Source organism: Ranitomeya imitator, chromosome 10 (assembly GCF_032444005.1).
Source record: "Ranitomeya imitator isolate aRanImi1 chromosome 10, aRanImi1.pri, whole genome shotgun sequence".
Taxonomy (NCBI): Eukaryota; Metazoa; Chordata; class Amphibia; order Anura; family Dendrobatidae; genus Ranitomeya; species Ranitomeya imitator.
In genome coordinates this window covers 73,918,442-73,939,620 of record NC_091291.1, presented here as the reverse complement: position 1 = coordinate 73,939,620, position 21,179 = coordinate 73,918,442, and the positions used below count along the sequence as shown (strand labels likewise).

The following is a 21,179-nucleotide window of genomic DNA, read 5'->3' as shown; positions in this document are numbered from 1 at the left end:
ACATCACGCAAACTTAAGGTACGCATTACTGGACATCTTTATGACATAGGTAACACTGGAGATTCAAGTCGTCTAAGCAGCTTCAAGACATTTCATCACACAACATGCCCGTAGCACTAAGCATTTTCACATACATGGCATAGAACATGTGAATAGACCTTTACGTGGGGGTGACGCCAGACGGCGTGTTCTCACACGCGAGGCATTTTGGATTTATTATCTTAACACCCGATTTCCAGTTGGTCTCAACAAACTTAATGAATTGATGTATCACTCTTAGCGTCAAAACATATTTGTACATTATGTTTTTAATTTTATTGTCTTTTTTCTTTTTTCCACTGAAAGTATGTCTGTATATTTGTCTTTAGTCAATTTGTTAATCATTATTGTTTTTTGTACATCCAGGACCTTTGACTTGTCATGTGATTCGTGTTTAGATTCTCATTGGTCAATGGTGTCCATTTATTGTGGATCTGACTTTTTGTATATAGCTTTGACAAAAATCTTTAGTGATCGAAACGCGTCGCTCTTTTCCCGTTGTGCTTTTGGAGAGCTGCACATCCAATGTTTTTAATTGGAACAATAAAGTATCAAGCCTGAATTTTACGATTATGGAGCTGGAACAAGTTTTTTTCTTCCTTTCTCACATATGACTGTGTGGATCAGCGTGGAGTTCCGTGCACCTGCACTGGTTGCTTGGTGAGCTGGCTTTACTCGCTTATTTATGATGAAATCCCTGCACCTGTCTTCACGTTCCTAGAACCATTGCACTTTATGCAGCTGTCCTGAATGAACTGAAAATAAACATGGACTGATACGCCGTGAAATGGGGTGAGTGCTGTTTTTCTTCTACCCTTTTTGAAAAATCACTATGTGTCTTTGAATTTACACCACCATGAAGAAATTTGACAAAGAGGTTGTTACCAAAAGAAGGGTCAGCACACACTGGTGAAAAGCTATAGAATTGGTACCTCAACACTTTTTTGCATAGAATGTCAGTGCGTTCACATGTTCTCATCACTTTCCTGTGTGTAACGGCTGCTCGCTGCACACAGTTTTACACAGCAGTAAACAGCCGATGCTGATAGGAGAGGGAGATAAGAACATGCACACGCGGACACTGTCTGTACTTTTGCCATCGGCAGTGTCAGAACGCGCACGGCTGCGGATTCAGATCAGGCATCGATCCAAAGCAAACACTGTCACTCAACATAATTGGATGTGTGAAGCATTAAAATTGGGGGAGCACAATGGTGTACTGAGCCCATGGCCATGAGAATCACTGAATCCCCTAATTTAATTTACATATCTAATAAAAATGTGTTTTAGATAAACACAATAAGTAAAATCTACATTGCAAGTATTATTTTTATAGGGGCTAAGACCCCTATAATGAATGTACAAATGATTCAATTTGAGTTTTGGAAGTGATAAACTCCATTTAAGAAAATTAACCAACCTATTTGTTAAATTTGGAGAGCAACTAGAGCTTATATCTGCTGTGTAACTATCAGTCTAAAGTCTAAGGTAGAATCCTGAGTCTATATGAAAGATGTCCATAGGAAAATCTCATCTACACGCTGAAGAAAAAGGTGAAATAATTTTGAAATCTACAGCACATTAATTCTTTCGGAGGTTTTTCATTACAAAATCTCCTCTTACAGCGCAAAAGGTGAAATATGTAGCAAGTCCTTGACAAAATCCGCTGTGGATACACTGCAGAAAATCCACAGCAAATTTCTTACGTGAGCAGGTACCCGAACGGCTGATTTGTGAGTAGGTATTAAAGTGCAGCTTTTAAATGACACATTGTGTAGATTATGTAACAATTTGTATCAGCAAAAGCAAATTAATATAAAAATGTCAATAATAAAATCAATATGATATGGTTGTAGGCAGGATCATAGGTCACATTGTGCTGTAGGAATGTAGATTAAGGGTATGTGCACACGTCAGGATTTCTTGCAGAAATTTTACTGACAAAAAACGGACATTTCTGCCAGAAATCTGCATGCGTTTTTACCGCGATTTTAACGCGTTTTTGACGCGTTTTTGATGCGTTTTTTGTGCGTTTTTTCCCAAATGCATAGAATTGTGGGAAAATGCAGAAAATCCGCAAAAATAATGAACATGCTCATTTTTTTACTGCGATGCGTTTTTTTCGCGGAAAAAAACGCATCCATGTGCACAAAACATGCAGAATGCATTCTAAATGATAGATTGCATAATGTATGCGTTTTTAATGAGATTTTATAGCGTTTTTAGCGCGAATGTGTGCACATGGCCTTAGTGTTTCTCTAATGACTATAAGTGATCACATCATCTACTATTGGCAGTGTTTGTAGTGTGTAGCCTTTGGTATAAAGTGCAGGTTCCATCTGTACAAGCCTGGTGCTCATATAATAACTGGAGCAGAGAGAACAAAAACATCATCAAGGACTGGAGTCATCTTCCGTAGTATAAACTCTCATGTTATTCCTCACTGCTCTGAGCAGTTGTACCTTCTCTCCCCATCTGTGCATGAGAGAATGTTTTTTCAACCTGTTTGAAAAATAGCATTATATCAATATCACGCTTTATTTTTTATCAGTCACAATAATCCCAGAGAAAATATAATGCTCGACACTTTGCTATTCATTTAACCGAAACACCTGAGAATAATAAATAACGATTCCAGCACATGAAGAGATTCCAGCAGGAATGATTAAAAAAATTGTACTAAGTAATTACGCAAAATAGAGCACGAAATAAAATGACAGGGAATAAACTTCCAAAATTAGAACACATAAATATCTGCAAAGCTAAAGAAATATAGTATAGATCCAGGTATTGATATTAAAAGTGCCAGTGCTGTGCTACATAGAAGGGTAAATTTACAGTATCCCTACCTCAAAGGCTACTCACATAGTGATCTCAGAAATAAAGCTGCCTCCTGGTGGCATACAGTGGCTTGCAAAAGTATTCAACACCTTGGCTGACCTCATTTTGTTGTAAAATTTTCTCCTGAGTACAACAATACCCTACATGTAATCCGGAAATACAGCTCTGGAAAAAATTAAGAGACCACTGCAAAATGTTCAGTGTGTCTGATTTTTCTCTTTATAGGTATATTTTTGAGTAAAATGTAAATTTTGCTCTTTTACTCTATAAACTTTAGACAACATGTCTCTGAATTTCCAAGCAATAAATTGTGTATTTTTTTCTGACAAAGAAAAATGGTCAATTTAAAAAAAAAAAAAACAGTGCTTTCAGACCTCAAATAATGCAAAGAAAAAAGTTAATAATCATTTAGAAATAACAATAATAATGTTTTAACTCAAGAAGAGTTCAGAAATCAATATTTTATGGAATAACCATGATTTATAATTTGTAAAGCACTGCGGAATATGTTGGCGCTATATAAATAAAAATTATTATTATTATTATTATTTTTAATCACAGCTTTCATGCGTCTTGGCATGCTTTCCACCAGTCTTTCACACTGCGTCTGGCACAAAAATTGAAGCAGGTCTTCTTTGTTCGATGGCTTGTGACTATCCATCATCGTCTTTGATTACATTCCAGAGGTTTTCAATGGGGTTCAGGTCTGGAGATTGGGCTGGCCATCACAGGGATTTGATGTGGTGGTCTCTTAATTTTTGCCAGAGCTGTATATAGGAAACAATAGGGATCTTTTCATACAAGTATATTAGAATATAGCTTAGATTACAGCACCAAATAGAGAGGGATTTAGAATAAAATTTAGTTTGAAGTCAAACCACGCCTGTAATACTATAAATGTCTTTTATATAATAGAATTGAAGCAAGAATGTTAAATATATATAAAGATGTAAAATTTGCCACAATAGAGATATGAGATAGCAAACATGCATGGAGGACTTATAGAGACGAGCTGCCAAGAATTGTAGCCAAGAAAAAAGAAGAAAAATAAGCAGCCATATGGTCCCATAAAATGTAAACTTTATTGAACAGCATTAAAGACCACCAAATCAAATACAATGATACAAACAGGGGAATAAACATGCATTCCAATGACCATAGCTAACGGGCCGGATCACCAACAAAGCCCTGCTATAGCATAGTATTAAGCCTCATTATGATAGATATCCATAGCTGCAAAATAAATATTGGACAAGTGCCACAGCTTTAGTAAAAATGATGTCAGCCATCAGGCATGAATACATACCTAATATGTGCAGGACAAATAGGTGACCGAGCCCGACCCCGACGCGCGTTTTGGAGCAAGCAGCTCCTTCATCAGGGGGCGTGTGTGGTATGTGTGGTGTGCGTATATGGGTGAGTTGCATATTTCCGGTTGGCGGTGTGTATATATACACCCACCATACACACCCCCTGATGAAGGAGCTGCTTGCTCCGAAACGCGTGTCGGGATCGGGCTCGGTCACCTATTTGGCCTGCACATATTAGGTACGTATCCATGCCAGATGGCTGACATCATTTTTAATAAAGCTGTGGCACTTGTTCAATATTTGTTTTGCCTATGGATATCTATCATAATGAGGCTTAATACTATGCTATAGCAGGGCTTTGTTGGTGATCCGGCCCGTTAGCTATGGTCATTGGAACGCATGTTTATTCCCCTGTTTGCATCGTCGTATATGATTTGGTGGTTTTTAATGCTGTTCAATAAAGTTTACATTTTATGGGACCATATGGCTGCTTATTTTTCTTCTTTTTTCTTGGCTATAAATGTCTTTTACAGAACATGGTCTCACTTCCTCTCATTTATGGAATCAGATGACTATGAGCCTATAATTGTTCCTGCGTGATCAGACAGCCTGCTCCTAGTTGACTCTATGTGTGGTTTGCTGTGAGAAAACATTGTGTTGGTTTTCATTTTTCCCTTTTTGTCATCTCATCACTCCACTGCTTAAATATTTTATATTTTGCTCAATTCTCATGGCTTTAGTTTCTTTGACAGCTTAATTTTCTCTTATGGCAAATACAGGTGCTTCTCACTAAATTAGAATATCATCAAAAAGTTAATTAATTTCAGTTCTTCAATACAAAAAGTGAAACGCATATATTATATAGAGTCATTACACACAGAGCGATCTATTTCAAGTGTTTATTTCTGTTATCCCCTTCACCCCAAAGCCTGTTTTCACCTAAGTGACAGGGCCAATTTTTACAATTCTGACCACTGTCACTTTATGAGGTCATAACTCTGAAACGCTTCAACGGATCCTGGTGATTCTGACATTGTTTTCTCGTGACATATTGTACTTTATGATAGTTGTAAAACTTCTTCGGTATGACTTGCATTTATTTGTGAAAAAAACAAAAATATGTCGGAAATTATGAAAATTTAGCAATTTTCAAACTCTTAGTTTATATGCCCTTAAATTAGAGAGTTATATAACATAATATAGTTAATAAACAACATTTCCCACATGTCTGCATTACATCAGCACAATTTTGGAAACATAATTTTTTTTTGTTAGGACGTTATAAGGGTTAAAAGTTGACCAGCAATTTCTCATTTTTGCAACAAAATTTGCAAAACCATTTTTTTACGGACCACCTCACACTTGAAGTGACTTTGAGGGGTCTATATGACAGAAAATGCCCAAAAGTGACACCATTCTAAAAACTGCACCCCTCAAGGTACTCAAAACCACATTCAAAAAGTTTATTAACCCTTCAGGTGCTTCACAGGAATTTTTTGAATGTTTAAAAAAAATTGAACATTTAACTTTTTTTTCACAAAATTTTTACTTCAGGTCCTATTTGTTTCATTTTACCAAGGGTAACAGGAGAAATTGGACCACAAAAGTCGTTGTACAATTTGTCCTGAGTACGCCGATACCCCATATGTTGGGGGGAACCACTGTTTGGGTGCACGGCAGAGCTCGGAAGGGAAGGAGCGCCATTTGAAATGCAGACTTAGATGGATTGGTCTGCAGGCGTCATGTTGCATTTGCAGAGCCCCTGATGTACCTAAACAGTAGAAACCCCCCACAAGTGACCCCATATTGGAAACTAGACCCCCCAAGGAACTTATCTAGATGTGTTGTGAGAGCTTTGAACCAACAAGTGTTTCACTACAGTTTATAACGCAGAGCCGTGAAAATAAAAAATATTTTTTTTTACACGAAAATGATATTTTATCCCCTATGTTTTTATTTTCCCAAGGGTAACAGGACAAATTGGACCACAAAAGTTGTTGTCCAACTTGTCCTGAGAACGCTGATACCCCATATGTTGGGGGGAACCACTGTTTGGGCACACAGGAGAACTCGGAAGGGAAGGAGCCCTGTTTTACTTTTTCAAAGCAGAATTGGCTGGAATTGAGATCGGACGCCATGTCGCGTTTGGAGAGCCCCTGATGTGCCTAAACAGTGGAAACCCCCAATTATAACTGAAACCCTAACCCCAACCCTAACCCTAGCCCTAACCCTAACCCTAACCCTAGCCCTAACCCTAGCCCTAATGGGAAAATGGAAATAAATACATTTTTTTACATTTTATTATTTTTCCCTAACTAAGGGGGTGATGAAGGGGGGTTTGATTTACTTTTACAGCGGGTTTTTTGGCGGATTTTTATGATTGGCAGCCGTCACACACTAAAAGACGCATTTTATTGCAAAAAATAGTTTTTGCATCACCACATTTTGAGAGCTATAATTTATCCATATTTTGGCCCACAGAGTCATTTGAGGTCTTGTTTTTTGCGGGACGAGTTGACGTTTTTATTGGTAACATTTTCGGGCAGATGACATTTTTTGATCGCTTTTTATTCCGATTTTTGGGAGGCGGAATGAACAAAAACCAGCTATTCATGAATTTCTTTTAGGGGGGGCGTTTATACCGTTCCACGTGTGGTAAAATGGATAAAGCAGTTTTATTCTTCGGGTCAGTACGATTACAGCGATACCTCATTTATGTAATTTTTTTATGTTTTGGCGCTTTTACACAATAAAAACTATTTTATATAAAAAAATAATTGTTTTTGCATCGCATTATTCTGAGAGCTATAACTTTTTTATTTTTCTGCTGATGATGCTGTATAGTGGCTTTTTTTTTGCGGGACAAGATGACGTTTTCAGCGGTACCATGGTTATTTATATCCGTCATTTTGATCGCGTGTTATTCCACTTTTTGTTCGCCTGTATGATAATAAAGCGTTGTTTTTTGCCTTGTTTTTTTTTTTTTTTTTTTGCGGTGTTCACTGAAGGGGTTAACTAGTGGGATAGTTTTATCGAGCGGGTCGTTACGGACGCGGCAATACCAAATATGTGTACATTTATTGTTTTTTTTTTTTTTTACATAAATAAATGGATTTATTGGGAAATGTTTTTTTTTTTTATTTGGGGATTTTTTTTTATTTTTTTTTACACATTCTATTTTTTTTTTTTTCACTTTCTAACATTGTCCCGGGTGGGACATCTCTGTATTAGATCAGATCGTTGATCTGACACTGTGCATAGCACAGTGTCAGATCAACGATCTGACAGGTAGTTTAGCTGGCTCTCCAGCGCCTGCTCTCAGCAGGCGCCGGCTAGCCAGGTCACTTCATGACCTGGAAGGAGTCCGGCGGCCATCTTGGATCCGGGGACTCCTTCCGGGTCACCGGAGCAACGCGATCTCATTGCGTTGCTCCGGTGGGAGAGCGCAGGGAGCCCCCGTCCCTGCGCAATCCCCCTCTATGCCGCTGTCACTACTGACAGCGGCATCAGAGGGGTTAAATGCCCGCGATCGGCGATAGCGCCGATCGTGGGCATTGCTGCGGGGTGTCAGCTGTCATATACAGCTGACACCCGCACCCGATCACCGCGGTGCTCAGCGCGAGACCGCGGTGATCGGTGCGCTGTACTAGTACTGCTGCTGGCACTAATGCAGTGCCGGCAGCGCAGTACTAGTACGGCGCATGTCACGAAGGGGTTAATGTTCAGATTATGGCTTACAGCGAATTAAAACCCAAAAGTTATTATCTCAGTAAATTATAATAATTAATAAAAAAAACTCCTGCAAAGCCTTCCTAAGCGTTTAGAAAGGTCCCTTAGTCTGTTTCAGTAGACTCCACAATCATGGGGAAGACTGCTGACTTGACAGATGTCCAGAAGGCAGTCACTGACACACTCCACAATGAGGGTAAGCCACAAAAGGTCATTGCTAAAGAAGCTTGGTGTTCACAGAATGCTGTATCCAAGCATATTAATGGAAAGTTGAGTGGAAGGAAAAAGTGTGGCAGAAAAGGTGCACAAGCAACCGGGATAATCGCAGCCTTGAAAGGATTGTTAAAAAAAGGCCATTCAAAAATTTTTGGGAGATTCACAAGGTGTGGACTGCTACTGGAGTCATTGCTTCAAGAGCCACCACACACAGACGTATCCAGGACATGGGCTACAAGTGTCGCATTCCTTGTGTCAAGCCACTTATGACCAACAGACAACGCCAGAAGCGTCTTACCTGGGCCAAGGAGAAAAAGAACTGGACCAGCGGTCCAGGTGTTGTTTTCAGATGAAAGTAAATTTTGCATTTCATTTCGAAATCAAGGTCCCAGAGTCTGGAGGAACAGTGGAGAGGCCACAATCCAAGCTGCTTGAGGTCTAGTGTGAAGTTTCCACAATCAGTGATGGTTTGGGGAGCCATGTCATCTGCTGGTGTAGGTCCAGTGTGTTTTATCAAGACCAAAGTCAGAGGAGCCGGTGACCATGAAATTATAGAGCACTTCATACTTCCCTCTGCAAATAAGCTTTTTGGAGATGGAAATTTCACTCTCCAGCAGGACTTGGAACCTGTCTACACTGCCAAAAGTACCAATACCTGGTTTAAAAACAACAGTATCACTGTGCTTGACTGGCCAGCAAACTCGTCTGACCATAATCCTATAGAGAATCTATGGAGTATTGTCAAGAGGAAGATGAGAGACACCAGACCCAACAATGCAGACGAGCTGAAGGCTGCTATCAAAGCAACCTGGGCTTCCATAACACCTCAGCAATGTCACAGGCTGATCACCTCCATGGCACGACACATTGATGCAGTAATTGATGTAAAAGGAGTCCCAGCCAAGTATTGAGTGCACAAGATCTTTTTCTGTACTCCTCTCTTATCTCCTCTTCCCACAATTGCATACAAGATTTCTCCCGTGCATCCCCCATACTCTGGAACTCTCTACCCCAACATATCAGACTCTCGCCTACCGTGGAAATCATCAAAAGGAATCTGAAGACCTACCTCTTCCAACAAGCCTACAGTAGATCTACCTCTTCCGACAAGGTTACAACCTGCAGTAACCACCAAACCGCTACACGACCAGCTCTACCCTCACCTACTGTATCCCCAACCATTCCCTTGTAGATTGTGAGCCCTCGCGTGCAGGGTCCTCTCTCCTACTGTACCAGTCGTGACTTTTATTGTTTAAAGGGAACCTGTCACCCCGTTTTTGAAAGATGAGATATAAATAGTGTGAAATAGGGGCAGAGCTGGGCTTTACATTAGTGTCCTTTTGGTGCCTTTATTCCCCCGGGATGCTGCTGAAATACCTTTGAGAAGTGTCCGTTTTGTCCTGTCAGTCAAGTTGGTCAGGTCGAATGGGCGTTGTAAAATAGCGGTTCCTCCCCCTGATTCTCGGCTTGTCTTTCGTAAACGCGATCCGTGAATAGCACAGATCGCGCTTTTTCTTAGCGCCTGCGCAGTGAATTTGCCTCCGGCGCCTGCGCATTATGTTTTGCCCATCTGTGGGCAAAGCATAATTGACATCATTGCGCATGCGCGGGCCTTCACTTTAGCCGGGGTGCCCCGGAAGTTGTCATATCGGCAAAGTGTTATTCTGGATGCCGTATCTCATCCCACACTGCGAGCGTAAGTTTTGTGCCAAGATCGCTCGCCTGCCTTACGCTCGCAGTGTGGGATGAGATACGGCATCCAGAATAACACTTTGCCGATATGACAACTTCCGGGGCACCCCGGCTAAAGTGAAGGCCCGCGCATGCGCAATGATGTCAATTATGCTTTGCCCACAGATGGGCAAAACATAATGCGCAGGCGCCGGAGGCAAATTCACTGCGCAAGCGCTAAACATAACGCCAACGGCGGAACTAAACTTCGCAGGGAATCGCATGAGGTGGGGGAGGAACCGCTATTTTACAACGCCCATTCGACCTGACCAACTTGACTGACAGGACAAAACGGACACTTCACAAAGGTATTTCAGCAGCATCCCGGGGGAATAAAGGCACCAAAAGGACACTAATGTAAAGCCCAGCTCTGCCCCTATTTCACACTATTTATATCTCATCTTTCAAAAACGGGGTGACAGGTTCCCTTTAAGATTATTGTACTTGTTTTGTATTATGTATACCCCTTTTCACATGTAAAGCGCCATGGAATAAATGTTGCTGTAATAATTTCACATTTTGCATTGAAATAAATTAACTTTTTGATGATATTCTAATTTTGTGAGAAGCACCTCTAACTTCTCGTCCCTTACCAATGACAGAGCCTGCCTCCTTTTTTTCTTTGGATTAGCTGTCTTTTCAGTATGGCCTCATTAGACATCTGCTTTTATCTCACTTGTGAAAAAAAGACAATTTTTTCAGAGTGCTGGATCCATTTTTGGTCCATGGTATGAATTTTCTCAATTTGTGTCATCTGTTTTTCTCATATGAAAAAAATCAATAAATAAAGAGGTTTCTTAAATCTTCACCTATCAGCTGCTCAGCTACTTGGATAACACATGGAGGCATATGAATGCTATCCTTTTTTGCCCATTGACCAAATCATTTGAATGAGTGAATTTTATCTGCAAATCAGAACAAAAATGGACATATCTCAATCATTATTTGCAGATCACTTTAATACAATAGGTGCATGTTCCATGCATGAAGAACAAATGGAAATAATGAACTTTCACTCCTGCACAGAGCTAAAACAGGTGAAAGTTGGTCTGTTTTTGCAAAACATAAAAAGCTGATGTCTTATCATACCAGGAAGAATCATTTCAGGACTTGTTCCACCTTTAATGATAATATACTAATCTGTACAAATACATTCAGAAATAAACTGAAATCTTTTTGAGTGGAAAAGGAAATATAAAGAACTAAAATAATATGGCTGCATAAATATGCACACCCTTAAAATAATAATTTGTTGAAGTACCCTTTGAATTTATGACAGCATTCAGTCTTTTTGGTAGTAGTCTATCAGCCTGGCACATCTTAAATTGGAAATCTTTGCCCACTCTTCCTTGCAGTAGCTCCATGCCTGTCAGATTGTGAAGGAATCTTCAAGTACAGCACCCTCTTCAAGCCACCAGATCACTCACTGATTTTCAATTGTATTCAGCTCTGGGCTCTGACTAGACCATTCCAAATTATAGATTTTCTTCTGGTAGAGACATTTTTTGGATGATTTAGAGGTATGCTTACGTTTCTTCTTGTGTTAAAACGTGAAATTTCTCTTCATTTTTAGCTTTTTAGCTCAGGCACGAAGGTTTTGTTGCAAAATTGACTGATATCTGGAATGCTTCATAATTTCCACCACCTTTGCAAAAACCTAGTTGCAGCTGCCAAAAAATAGCCCAAAAGCATAATGCTGCCTCCACCATGCTTCACTGTAGGTATGGTATTTTTGGTAATGTGCAGCGTTGGCTTCGAGTCAAACATAACTTTTAGAATTATGGCCAAAACATTCAACCTTGGTCTCATCAGAATATAACATGTTTTCCCTCATGCATTCAGCAGACTTAGTGTAGGTTGTGACAAAACATAGCTGGGCTTGGATGTTTTTCTTTGCAAGAAAAGGGTTCTGTCTTTACACTCTACCCCACAAACCAAACATATGGGGAATAAGGGAGATTGTTGTCACATACAATACACAACTAAATAGAAAGAGGCGTTCCAGCTCCGTAAAACTTCAATACTTTATTTCTCCATTAAAAGTGGATGCAACATGAAAGCTCCTTGCCTTAGTGCGAGTGTCCTAGTACAGAGTACATGCGACGCGTTTCGCTCGTGCCCGATCTTAGTCAATGCATGGTTACTTGGAGATTGCAGAGATTGTTAAGTGTTCATGAACCAATCCTATGAACAATCAAAGTCACATGACAATTGCCGCAGGTCCTGAACGCACAAACTCCACCGCAGCTGTAAAGAATTACATCTAACTTATGATAAAATAGCCTACAAAATACAAAATATACAGCTAAAAAATACAATGAATAATACATTGAACATGAACTAGAAGCTTTCTGGATCTATAATTTGCGAACTAGATATCCACTCGGTCTAAATCGAAAAAATGAAATTATGTATCATTATCGCTAGTTCACGTTCAATGTATTATTCATTGTATTTTTTAGCTGTATATTTTGTAGGCTATTTTATCATAAGTTAGATGTAATTCTTTACAGCTGCGGTGGAGTTTGTGCGTTCAGGACCTGCGGCAATTGTCATGTGACTTTGATTGTTCGTAGGATTGGTTCATGAACACTTAACAATCTCTGCAATCTCCAAGTAACCATGCATTGACTAAGATCGGGCACGAGCGAAACGCGTCGCATGTACTCTGTACTAGGACACTCGCACTAAGGCAAGGAGCTTTCATGTTGCATCCACTTTTAATGGAGAAATAAAGTATTGAAGTTTTACGGCGCTGGAACGCCTCTTTCTAATTCGTTATATTCACTCATCATGGTCCGAGATGAAGTTCCGTGCACCTGCATGGATCGGTGAGCTGGCTGTGGCTTTTTAGCTTATTTTCTTTGCGTAATACACAACTAGTACTTACCAGAAAATATTGCAGCTCCTGTAATGTTGCTGTTGGTCTCTTGACAGCCTCAGGGATCATTTTTATTCTTGTCTTTCGCTGATTTTTTGAGGGACATCTAGTTCTTGGAGATGTCACTGTTATGCAAAATTAAAGCCACGTCTTGAAAACTGACTTCACAGTGTTCCATGGTGTCTGATTACTTGTAGCATTTTTTGTACTCTTATCTTAACTAATAACTTTCAACAATGATATCCCTTTGCTGTGTTGTAAGCTGTTGACAGACTATGGCTTTAATGTAAAGTGTAAGTATAAGGTCTAAAATTTATATGCAATTAATCAAAATCCCTTTAAATGATGGTACCTGTGTGCTAACTACTATTTAACATGACTGTAAATTTGATTGGCTAATCCTAAACACATCCATATCCCCAATTATAAGAGTGTGCTGACACTTATGCAGCCAAACTATTTTAGTTTTGCTATTTTTATTTTCCGCTCAATATTATTTCAGTTTATTTCTAAAAGGATTTGCTTGGATTATTGGTGGAAAAAGTTCCGAAATTATTCTTCTTGGTACGATTTTTACATCACAAAAATCTGACATTTTAACAGGGGTGTGTTGACTTTTTCTACACACTGTATGCATAGCATTTATCTTGTATTTTTGTAGTTTCTGTTCAGTTTTTACTACATTAGGCCAGTGTTTTCCAAACTCCAGTCCTCATGGCCCCCGATAGGTCATGCTTTCAGGATTTCCATAGTATTGCACAGATGAGAGAATTCCTGATGCCTTGATGATACTTTCATCATCTGTGCAATACTAAGGAAATCCTGAGAACATGACCTGATGGGTGCCGTGAGGACTAGAGTTTGGGAAACACTGCATTAAGCCTTAGATTTCCACTACTGCTTGATACTATTTTGAAAATGCTTTTAGCAAATAATCTAAGAAAATAACATATTTGGGTACAAATAGAAAAATATATCACCTCTGTAACACTGGATGAGAGTGATTCTCTTTGATTTGAGTTATCACCTTCTGAAGCTTTAACTTGGCTGGTATCTTCATAAAAAAGCAGAGGTGAGGTTTCAATCTGATTGAAAGAAAACATGTAGCATAACATAACCAAATCATTTATGCCAAGTTTTTAAATCTACATCTAAATTAGTTTACTTTGATTTTCAGGTAAATAGGTTTTCAGAATCATTAAAACATTCATTAACTGATACATTTTTCCTTTTAAAGGGAATCTGTCAGTAGGAGCAACCCTCCTGAACCGTAACACAACAGTAGAACTGAACTTTGTCTCCTTACAAACACATTAGCAGCTGCAGTTCTCACAGCTCTGCTGTAGTTCAACACTATTGCAACCCTGTCTGCCTGAGAAATGGAAGCTGAGAGGAGCCTGCAGATGTGTCAGGTATAATCACACACAGCTCTGCAGTGAGATCAGGAGAGCAAGAGAGGCCATTACCTATTGTAACATCCCTGCCGGCATCAAAGTAGAGAAGAACAAGAGAACAAAGGAAAATGCCTACAGAATTGGGAACACCAAAATTCAGTAAAAAGTGAATTGTTTTTTTATTATTAGACAGATAACAGCACACACAAAAATCACAGTAAGACTCAATAAAAAACATTTAAAAACAAAAGATGAAAAAATGTCCAGTTATGCCCATGATATGGCAATAACTAACCCACAATAAATCCCCAACATCAATGTGAGTAACCACATATGGCTCCAAACAAAAAAAAACATATTATTTATGATGAGAAACAATATGCTCTGATACCGATGGTGCCAGTAATGTGAATGCAAATAAGCAAGACCGTATGTACATATTCACAGCACCATATTCAAAATAATACATATGTAATCATTATAAGCCAAGGTGGGCTGATCCACCGTATAACCACTAAATCAATAAACAAGATGTAAAGAGTACCGAATAGAAATCAAACCAATTCTTGTAGTATAGCAAAGAGGGGCAGCTCAAAAATTAGACCCAATGGTGGAGGAATGAAGGAAACATGGAGAGAGCCATGGAAGCTGGAGGAGAATAGGGGGATGCAAACCCCACGCGTATCGCCACAAACTAGTGTGGCTTCTTCAGGGGTAGATTCCTGCATGGCTTCCCATCCGGCATCACTGCATGGCTTCCTATCCCCACTATTCAGCTTTCTTTCGCCTACATGCCCATATAGACAGCTTGGGAGGGTAGATCCTAGAACAGATTCCAATTAAAGGGAACGTGTCACCCTCCCGGGCGTTTGTAACTAAAAGAGCCACTTGTGCAGCACTAATGCTGCATTCTGACAAGGTGGCTCTTTTAGTTCAGGGCCCTGGCACTGCTAAAATAATCGTTTTTTAAATGATTAGTGCAGCACAAAGTGGCTCTTTTAGTTACAAACGCTGGGGGGGTGAAAGGGGGGGTATGACAGGTTCCCTTTAATACTATGTATCATAACATATACTAGAGATTAGCAAATTTATTCTAGTTTCATTGAATTCTTCTCACATTTTACAAAAAATTGTATTCTCCAGAACACATATTATTTTGCAATTCTCCTAACACAAATTCAGCAATAAGGTTCCCAGTTGTGGCAGCCGTGTTGCTGAATTGTAGTTGGCAGTTAAAAAACATAATATTAATAATTCTCACTTCCCTGCTCATTTGTCCCTTTGCTGCCATACCTGAGAAGGTGAGCGGTGAGGTGAGTATTAAGAGCATTGCGAAGAACAATCAATTTGCATCCAATTCATTTAATGAGAATCAAACTTCCCTGAAAAATTTGTGTGATTTGCTACATTTGAATCTAGACAGATTCAATCTTGCCTTGCGCAGGCGTGTACTACGGAGGACAGAGAATGAACTTCAATCCAATATTGCGGCCAGCATGCAGCCAGCGGGTAAGGAAAGGGTGAATCAAACACACGAAAACTCCGCCCATATGACCGAAAACCGGTCCCGCCAAATTCAGGTCACAGGTTCCCTTTAACCTCTTTGAGACGAAGCCTGTTTTCATGTTCCTAACCCGGCCAAATTTTACAATTCTGACCACTGTCACTTTATGTGGTAATAACTCTGGAAATTTTCAATGGATCTCACTAATTCTGAGAAAGTTTTCTCATGGCATATTGTTCTTCATGATATTGTTAAAATTTCCTCATCAAAACTTGTGTTTATTTGAATAAAAAACGAATTTGGTGAAAATTTGGAAAATTTAGCAATTTTCCAATTTTTAATTAGAGTTATATAACATAAAATAGTTAATAAATAACATTTCCCACATGTCTACTTTACATCAGCACATTTTTTGAAACGTAATTTTTTTTGTTAGAAAGTTATAAGGGGCAAAAGTTGACCAGCGATTTCTCATTTTTCCAAAAAATTTATAAAACCATTTATTTTAGGGACCACATCACATTTGAAGTGATGTTGAAGGGCCTATATGACAGAAAATACCCAAAACTAACATGATTCTAAAAACGACAACCCTCAAGGCTATCAAATCCATATTCAAAAAATGTATGAACCCTTCAGGTGCTTCATGGGAATTAATGGAATGTGGAAGGAAAAAATTAACAATATTTTTGCAAGGATAATAAGAAGAGATGGGCGAACGCAAACAGTAAAGTTCAGGTCCGTACTGAACACCTACAGTTCGGGCACAGACCCCAAACACGGACTTCATTAGAAGTCCATGTTGCTGTTCAAGTTTGGCACTCCGAACATCAGTTGTTTCTCACGCTGTCATATGCATGACAGCCTGGCAAACACTGCTTCTGATTGGCGGTAAAATCATTACTGCAGGTCAGACAGTCGCGGTTCCCACACTGTCAAATGACAGTGTGAGCTGTTAGCTGTGATAGGAGGTAAAAAGTTTACTTCTGGTCACTGGCGTCGGCTGATGGGGTTACTACTCCCATCAGCCTATGCCTGCTGCTAATAACAGCGAGAGCAGGTGGCGGCTCATGGGAGTATTCATCAGCCAGTGCCTGCACTATGAACAATTTAAAAATAACAAAACAGTGGGGAACCCTGAATTTTTGATAACCAGCCAGGCAGACCTGACAGCTGCGAGCTGCAACCCTCAGCTGTCAGCTTTAGCAAGGTTGATGATCAAGAATAGAAGAGTCCAAGATATAAAAGACAGCTGGGGGCTGGAATTCTCAGGCTGTTAAGGAGCCATGTATATTGGTCCCCCCAGTCTAAAAATAGCAGCCCACAGCCAAACAGAAAAGGTGCATTTATTAAATGTGCCAATTATGGCACTTTGCTTAGCTCTTCCCACTTGCCCTGTGTCACTTGCCCTGTGGGGTTGATGTCACCTTTGTATTGTCTGGCGACATCAAGCCCAAGGCTTAGTAATAGAGAGGCGCCTATAAGATGCCTCTCCAGTTCTAATCCTATAGTTACAGTATGTCTGGACAATGCCATGCAGGGAGAAAAGTGCTCTTCCCAAGAGAAGAATCTCTCCTACCGTGATTGAGAGGCAAATTAGATTAGCAATGTATCAAGCCAATATCTTTGCAACGGAGATGGAAAATATAAAATACATCTTACTCAGCTCTGCCTCCACTATTACATGATGTGGGAAGTTTAACATGCTCATACTGGTTATAGGACCTCTTTAAATATCTGACTGTTTATTTTCACATGGCTGTCAACCTTTTCTCACATTTTTTGACCATTTTATTAATAATTGAAATCCCTTGACAGGCCTTTATTTACCTCACTGTAGAATCTGCCCCCTTCATTGCTGATGACAAGCAGAGTTACTTGTTTTCCACTTTCCTGAATGAGAGTGACAATGTCTTCATGTTCCAATCCCTCCACACTCTGTCCATTCACGCCCAATAGACGGTCTCCTTCACGCATTCCGGAAACTTCTGCTGGAAGTCCTGGATCCAACTCACGCAGAAACTGGCCTGGCAAAAAGAAGCATGATACTATAAAATCTGAAATATAATATTCATAACGACTATGTACATTGGTGCCAATTGAAGACCAGCCATCTTCATGCAAGACACCTTTAAAAAGTAAGATTTCAATCAATATCTTACTGAACACAACAGCAATTTTAAAAGTTTGACAAGACTGAGTTTCACAGAACATTTTTTTAATCTCATAACATGGAAGTAAGGTTTAGAATATACCTTTCCTTTCAAAATCTTCAGTTTTACTCAAAAATGAATGCACCCCACATGAAAAACTACTACATCCAATATTTTGTATCACCTCCATGTGTTTTAAGGAAAGCACCATGTTTTCTAGGCATGGAATGATCAAGTTGGAGACATATTGCAACATTAATGTTTTTTCATTCATCAATGTGACCTCTTTTAGAGCCTTGATACTGGATAGAGGGCGATGCTAATGCAGTAGTTATATAAAAACAAACTGAGTATTACTTACTAGTGATGAGCTAGCACTAAAATGTTTGGGTGCTCGTTGCTCGAATCAAGAAAAAGCGGACTGCTTGGGTGCTTGACTCGAGTAAAGCGGATAATGGAAGACAATGGGAAACCCTAAAAGGATGCCTGGACGGGGCAGGAAAATTGCTGAAATGGCTGCAAACAGCGCTCAAATGGAATGAGATCAGCACACGGAATACGACTGGATGCATCTGACTCCCAGGTCTCTGCTGGGAATAATGTTGTCAGAGTATTACTCCACTTTTACTGACTGGCAATATAAGACACAAAAACAAAGATAAAATGGATTTTACAGGAAAAAATGTGAGGAAATATTATTTAATGTATTATGACTTGTACATAAGGCGAAATTTAAAAAAAAGAAAGAGAAAAAAACACCACCTCCACCCCTTAGTAGCCAGGTCATCTCTCACTATATTTCACCGTCGCCTATAACTACAGTAGATTACATAGTAGAGGGGGAAATAAGAGTATACCCATTTATATATATATATATATATATATATATATATATATATATATATATATATACAAGAGAATTGTAGAGATAGGCCTCATACATATTCTGTAAAAATTATGAAGGAGGGCATCATACACTCCCTGAAAAAATTAAGAGCGAGGGTTGCGTATTGACCCTTTAAAAAATTTTGAGTTAGGGCCACCTGATAACCCTATAAAGATTTTGAGTGAGGGCTGTCTGATGACCCTATAAAGATTTTGAATCAGGGCCACCTGATGACCCAATAAATATTTTTAGTGAAGGCAGCCTGATGACTTTGTAAAAATTTTGAGTGATGGCTACCTGTTTACGTATAAAGAGTTTGAGTGAGGACCGCCTGATGACCCTATGAAGATTTTGAATGAGGGCAGCTTGACAATACTATCAAGATTTTGAGTGAGGGCTGCCTGACAACTCTATGAAGACTTTGAATAAGCGCCTCCTGATGACTCCATAAACATTTTGAGTGAGGGCTGCCTGACGACCCTCTAAAGATTTTGAGTGAGGGCTGACCCTACGAATTGGCTTTGTGTTCCACTGCTGTCATCGGGTGAAATTGAGAAGTCTGGCCTTGTTCATTTTGGTAAGAGTCAGCTTGTTCTCATTTTCAGTTGACAGGTGGATGCGCCTCTGACAAACCCACTCTGACAAAATGCTAGTGGCAGGTCAGCACCTACAAGGCGTAGAGGGACAGTTCATGCCACGTGTCCAACTTTGATACCCAATAGTTATACAGCACAGATGAATTACGGAGCAAGCTGGTACCATCAGCTAGGTACTCCTTCACCATTGTCCACAGCTTTTCCCTCCTTGTCAGACTACCCCGAACATCAGAGCTTGAGTGCTGGGAGGGTCTAATGCAACTTTCCTGGACCTTTAAGTCTATGTGCACACGTTCAGGATTTCTCGCAGAAAATTCCAGAGAAAAAACGGACATTTTCTGCAAGAAATCCGCAAGAATTCTGCATGCAGTTTTGCCACGTTTTCTTCCGGACATCTCCCAATGCAAAATTAATGAACATGCTGCGGTTTTTACCGCGATGCGTTTTTTTCGCGGAAAAAAACGCATCATGTGCACAAAACATGCGGAATTCATTCTAAATGATGGGATGCTTATTGTTTGCGTTTTTTTGCGGTTTTATAGCATTTTTATTGGGAAAAACCGCGAAAAAAACGCAACTTGTGCACACAGCCTTACACTGTTCCCCTGCCTCTGTTGGACCTGGTGTGTGTCTCCTTCCTCTCTCCTCCTTGGTTGCTCAAGGATCTATGACCTCTGCTGCCAGAGTTGTCAGGTGGGATTTTTTGTACTAATTGTCTGACTGGGGCCTTCTGGTATTACACAGTTTTACTAGCCTTCTCTTTCTCAGGAAGGAGAGATTGAAAGGTGTCCTTGTAGCATGGATCGAGAAGGGTTAACAACCAGTAATCGGCGTTGGCCAAAAAGCGCATAATGAGAGGGTCACGGGAATGGCAGTGGGACATAAAGTCATCCATGTGTGTATGCATGTCAGACTCCCAACAGGCAAGACTTCCCTGTCTCCACGAGGAGGACAACTCTCCATCTCCTCCTCCTTCTCCTCTTCAGCCCATGGACGCTGAACAGATGGGATGAAGCTAGTGTGGGTAATACCCTCTGTAGCGCAGGCAACCATCTCCTGTTCCTCCTCCTCAGCCTCCTCCTTCTAATTATCACCCAATCCGGGAATCTGGAACCGAACGATTCCTGCCCGATGTCTGCCGGTGACCCTGGGTCCAGATGTCCTGTCTGTACCCTGTAACCCTGCCTGTGTCCTGATTTCCTGATGTCCTTCCTGTGTCTGATGTCCTTCCTGTGTCCGATGTCCTGATGTAACAGATGCCCTGGGCTGCCACGCCAGTGTCCCAGCCGACTACCTGGGCTGCCACGCCAATGTCCCAGATGTCTATCCGGTATTCCTGATGTCCTGATACCCTGCCTATGTCCTGATGTCCTTAAGGCCCCGTCACACATAGCGACGCTGCAGCGATACCGACAACGATCCGGATCGCTGCAGCGTCGCTGTTTGGTCGCTGGAGAGCTGTCACACAGACAGCTCTCCAGCGACCAACGATCCCGAGGTCCCCGGTAACCAGGGTAAACATCGGGTAACTGAGCGCAGGGTCGCGCTTAGTAACCCGATGTTTACCCTGGTTACCATCGTTAAAGTAAAAAAAAAACAACCGCTACATACTTACCTATCGCTGTCTGTCCTCGGCGCTCTGCTTCTCTGGTCTGGCTGTGAGCACAGTGGCAAGAAAGCAGAGCGGTGACGTCACTGCTCTGCTTTCCGGCTGACCGGCGCTCACAGCCAGACCAGAGAAGCAGAGCGCCGAGGACAGACAGCGATAGGTAAGTATGTAGTGTTTGTTTTTTTTAACTTTTAGGATGGTAACCAGGGTAAACATCGGGTTACTAAGCGCGGCCCTGCGCTTAGTTACCCGATGTTTACCCTGGTTACCAGCGAAGACATCGCTGAATC

At 40.5% G+C, this 21,179-nt stretch overlaps 1 protein-coding gene across 3 annotated transcripts in view; it reads right to left on the bottom strand.

The window, feature by feature from the left end:
• Positions 1–284: 284 nt before the first annotated feature.
• The window catches only part of NHERF4 (NHERF family PDZ scaffold protein 4), a 110,818-nt gene continuing 89,923 nt past the window's right edge, over positions 285–21,179 (bottom strand). Inside the window, exons 8-11 of one of the 3 annotated variants that reach the window (XM_069741198.1) lie at positions 17,476–17,672; positions 13,728–13,832; positions 10,676–10,771; positions 602–2,541 (exon numbers count right to left, since the gene is read on the bottom strand). In XM_069741198.1, coding sequence (XP_069597299.1) covers positions 10,691–10,771; positions 13,728–13,832; positions 17,476–17,672 — 383 coding nt within the window. In that variant the 3' untranslated portion in view covers positions 602–2,541; positions 10,676–10,690. Of the gene's footprint in view, positions 2,542–3,262; positions 3,648–10,675; positions 10,772–13,727; positions 13,833–17,475; positions 17,673–21,179 lie in introns of those variants that run through there. The other 2 variants (XM_069741199.1, XM_069741201.1) reach the window with 2 other exon arrangements.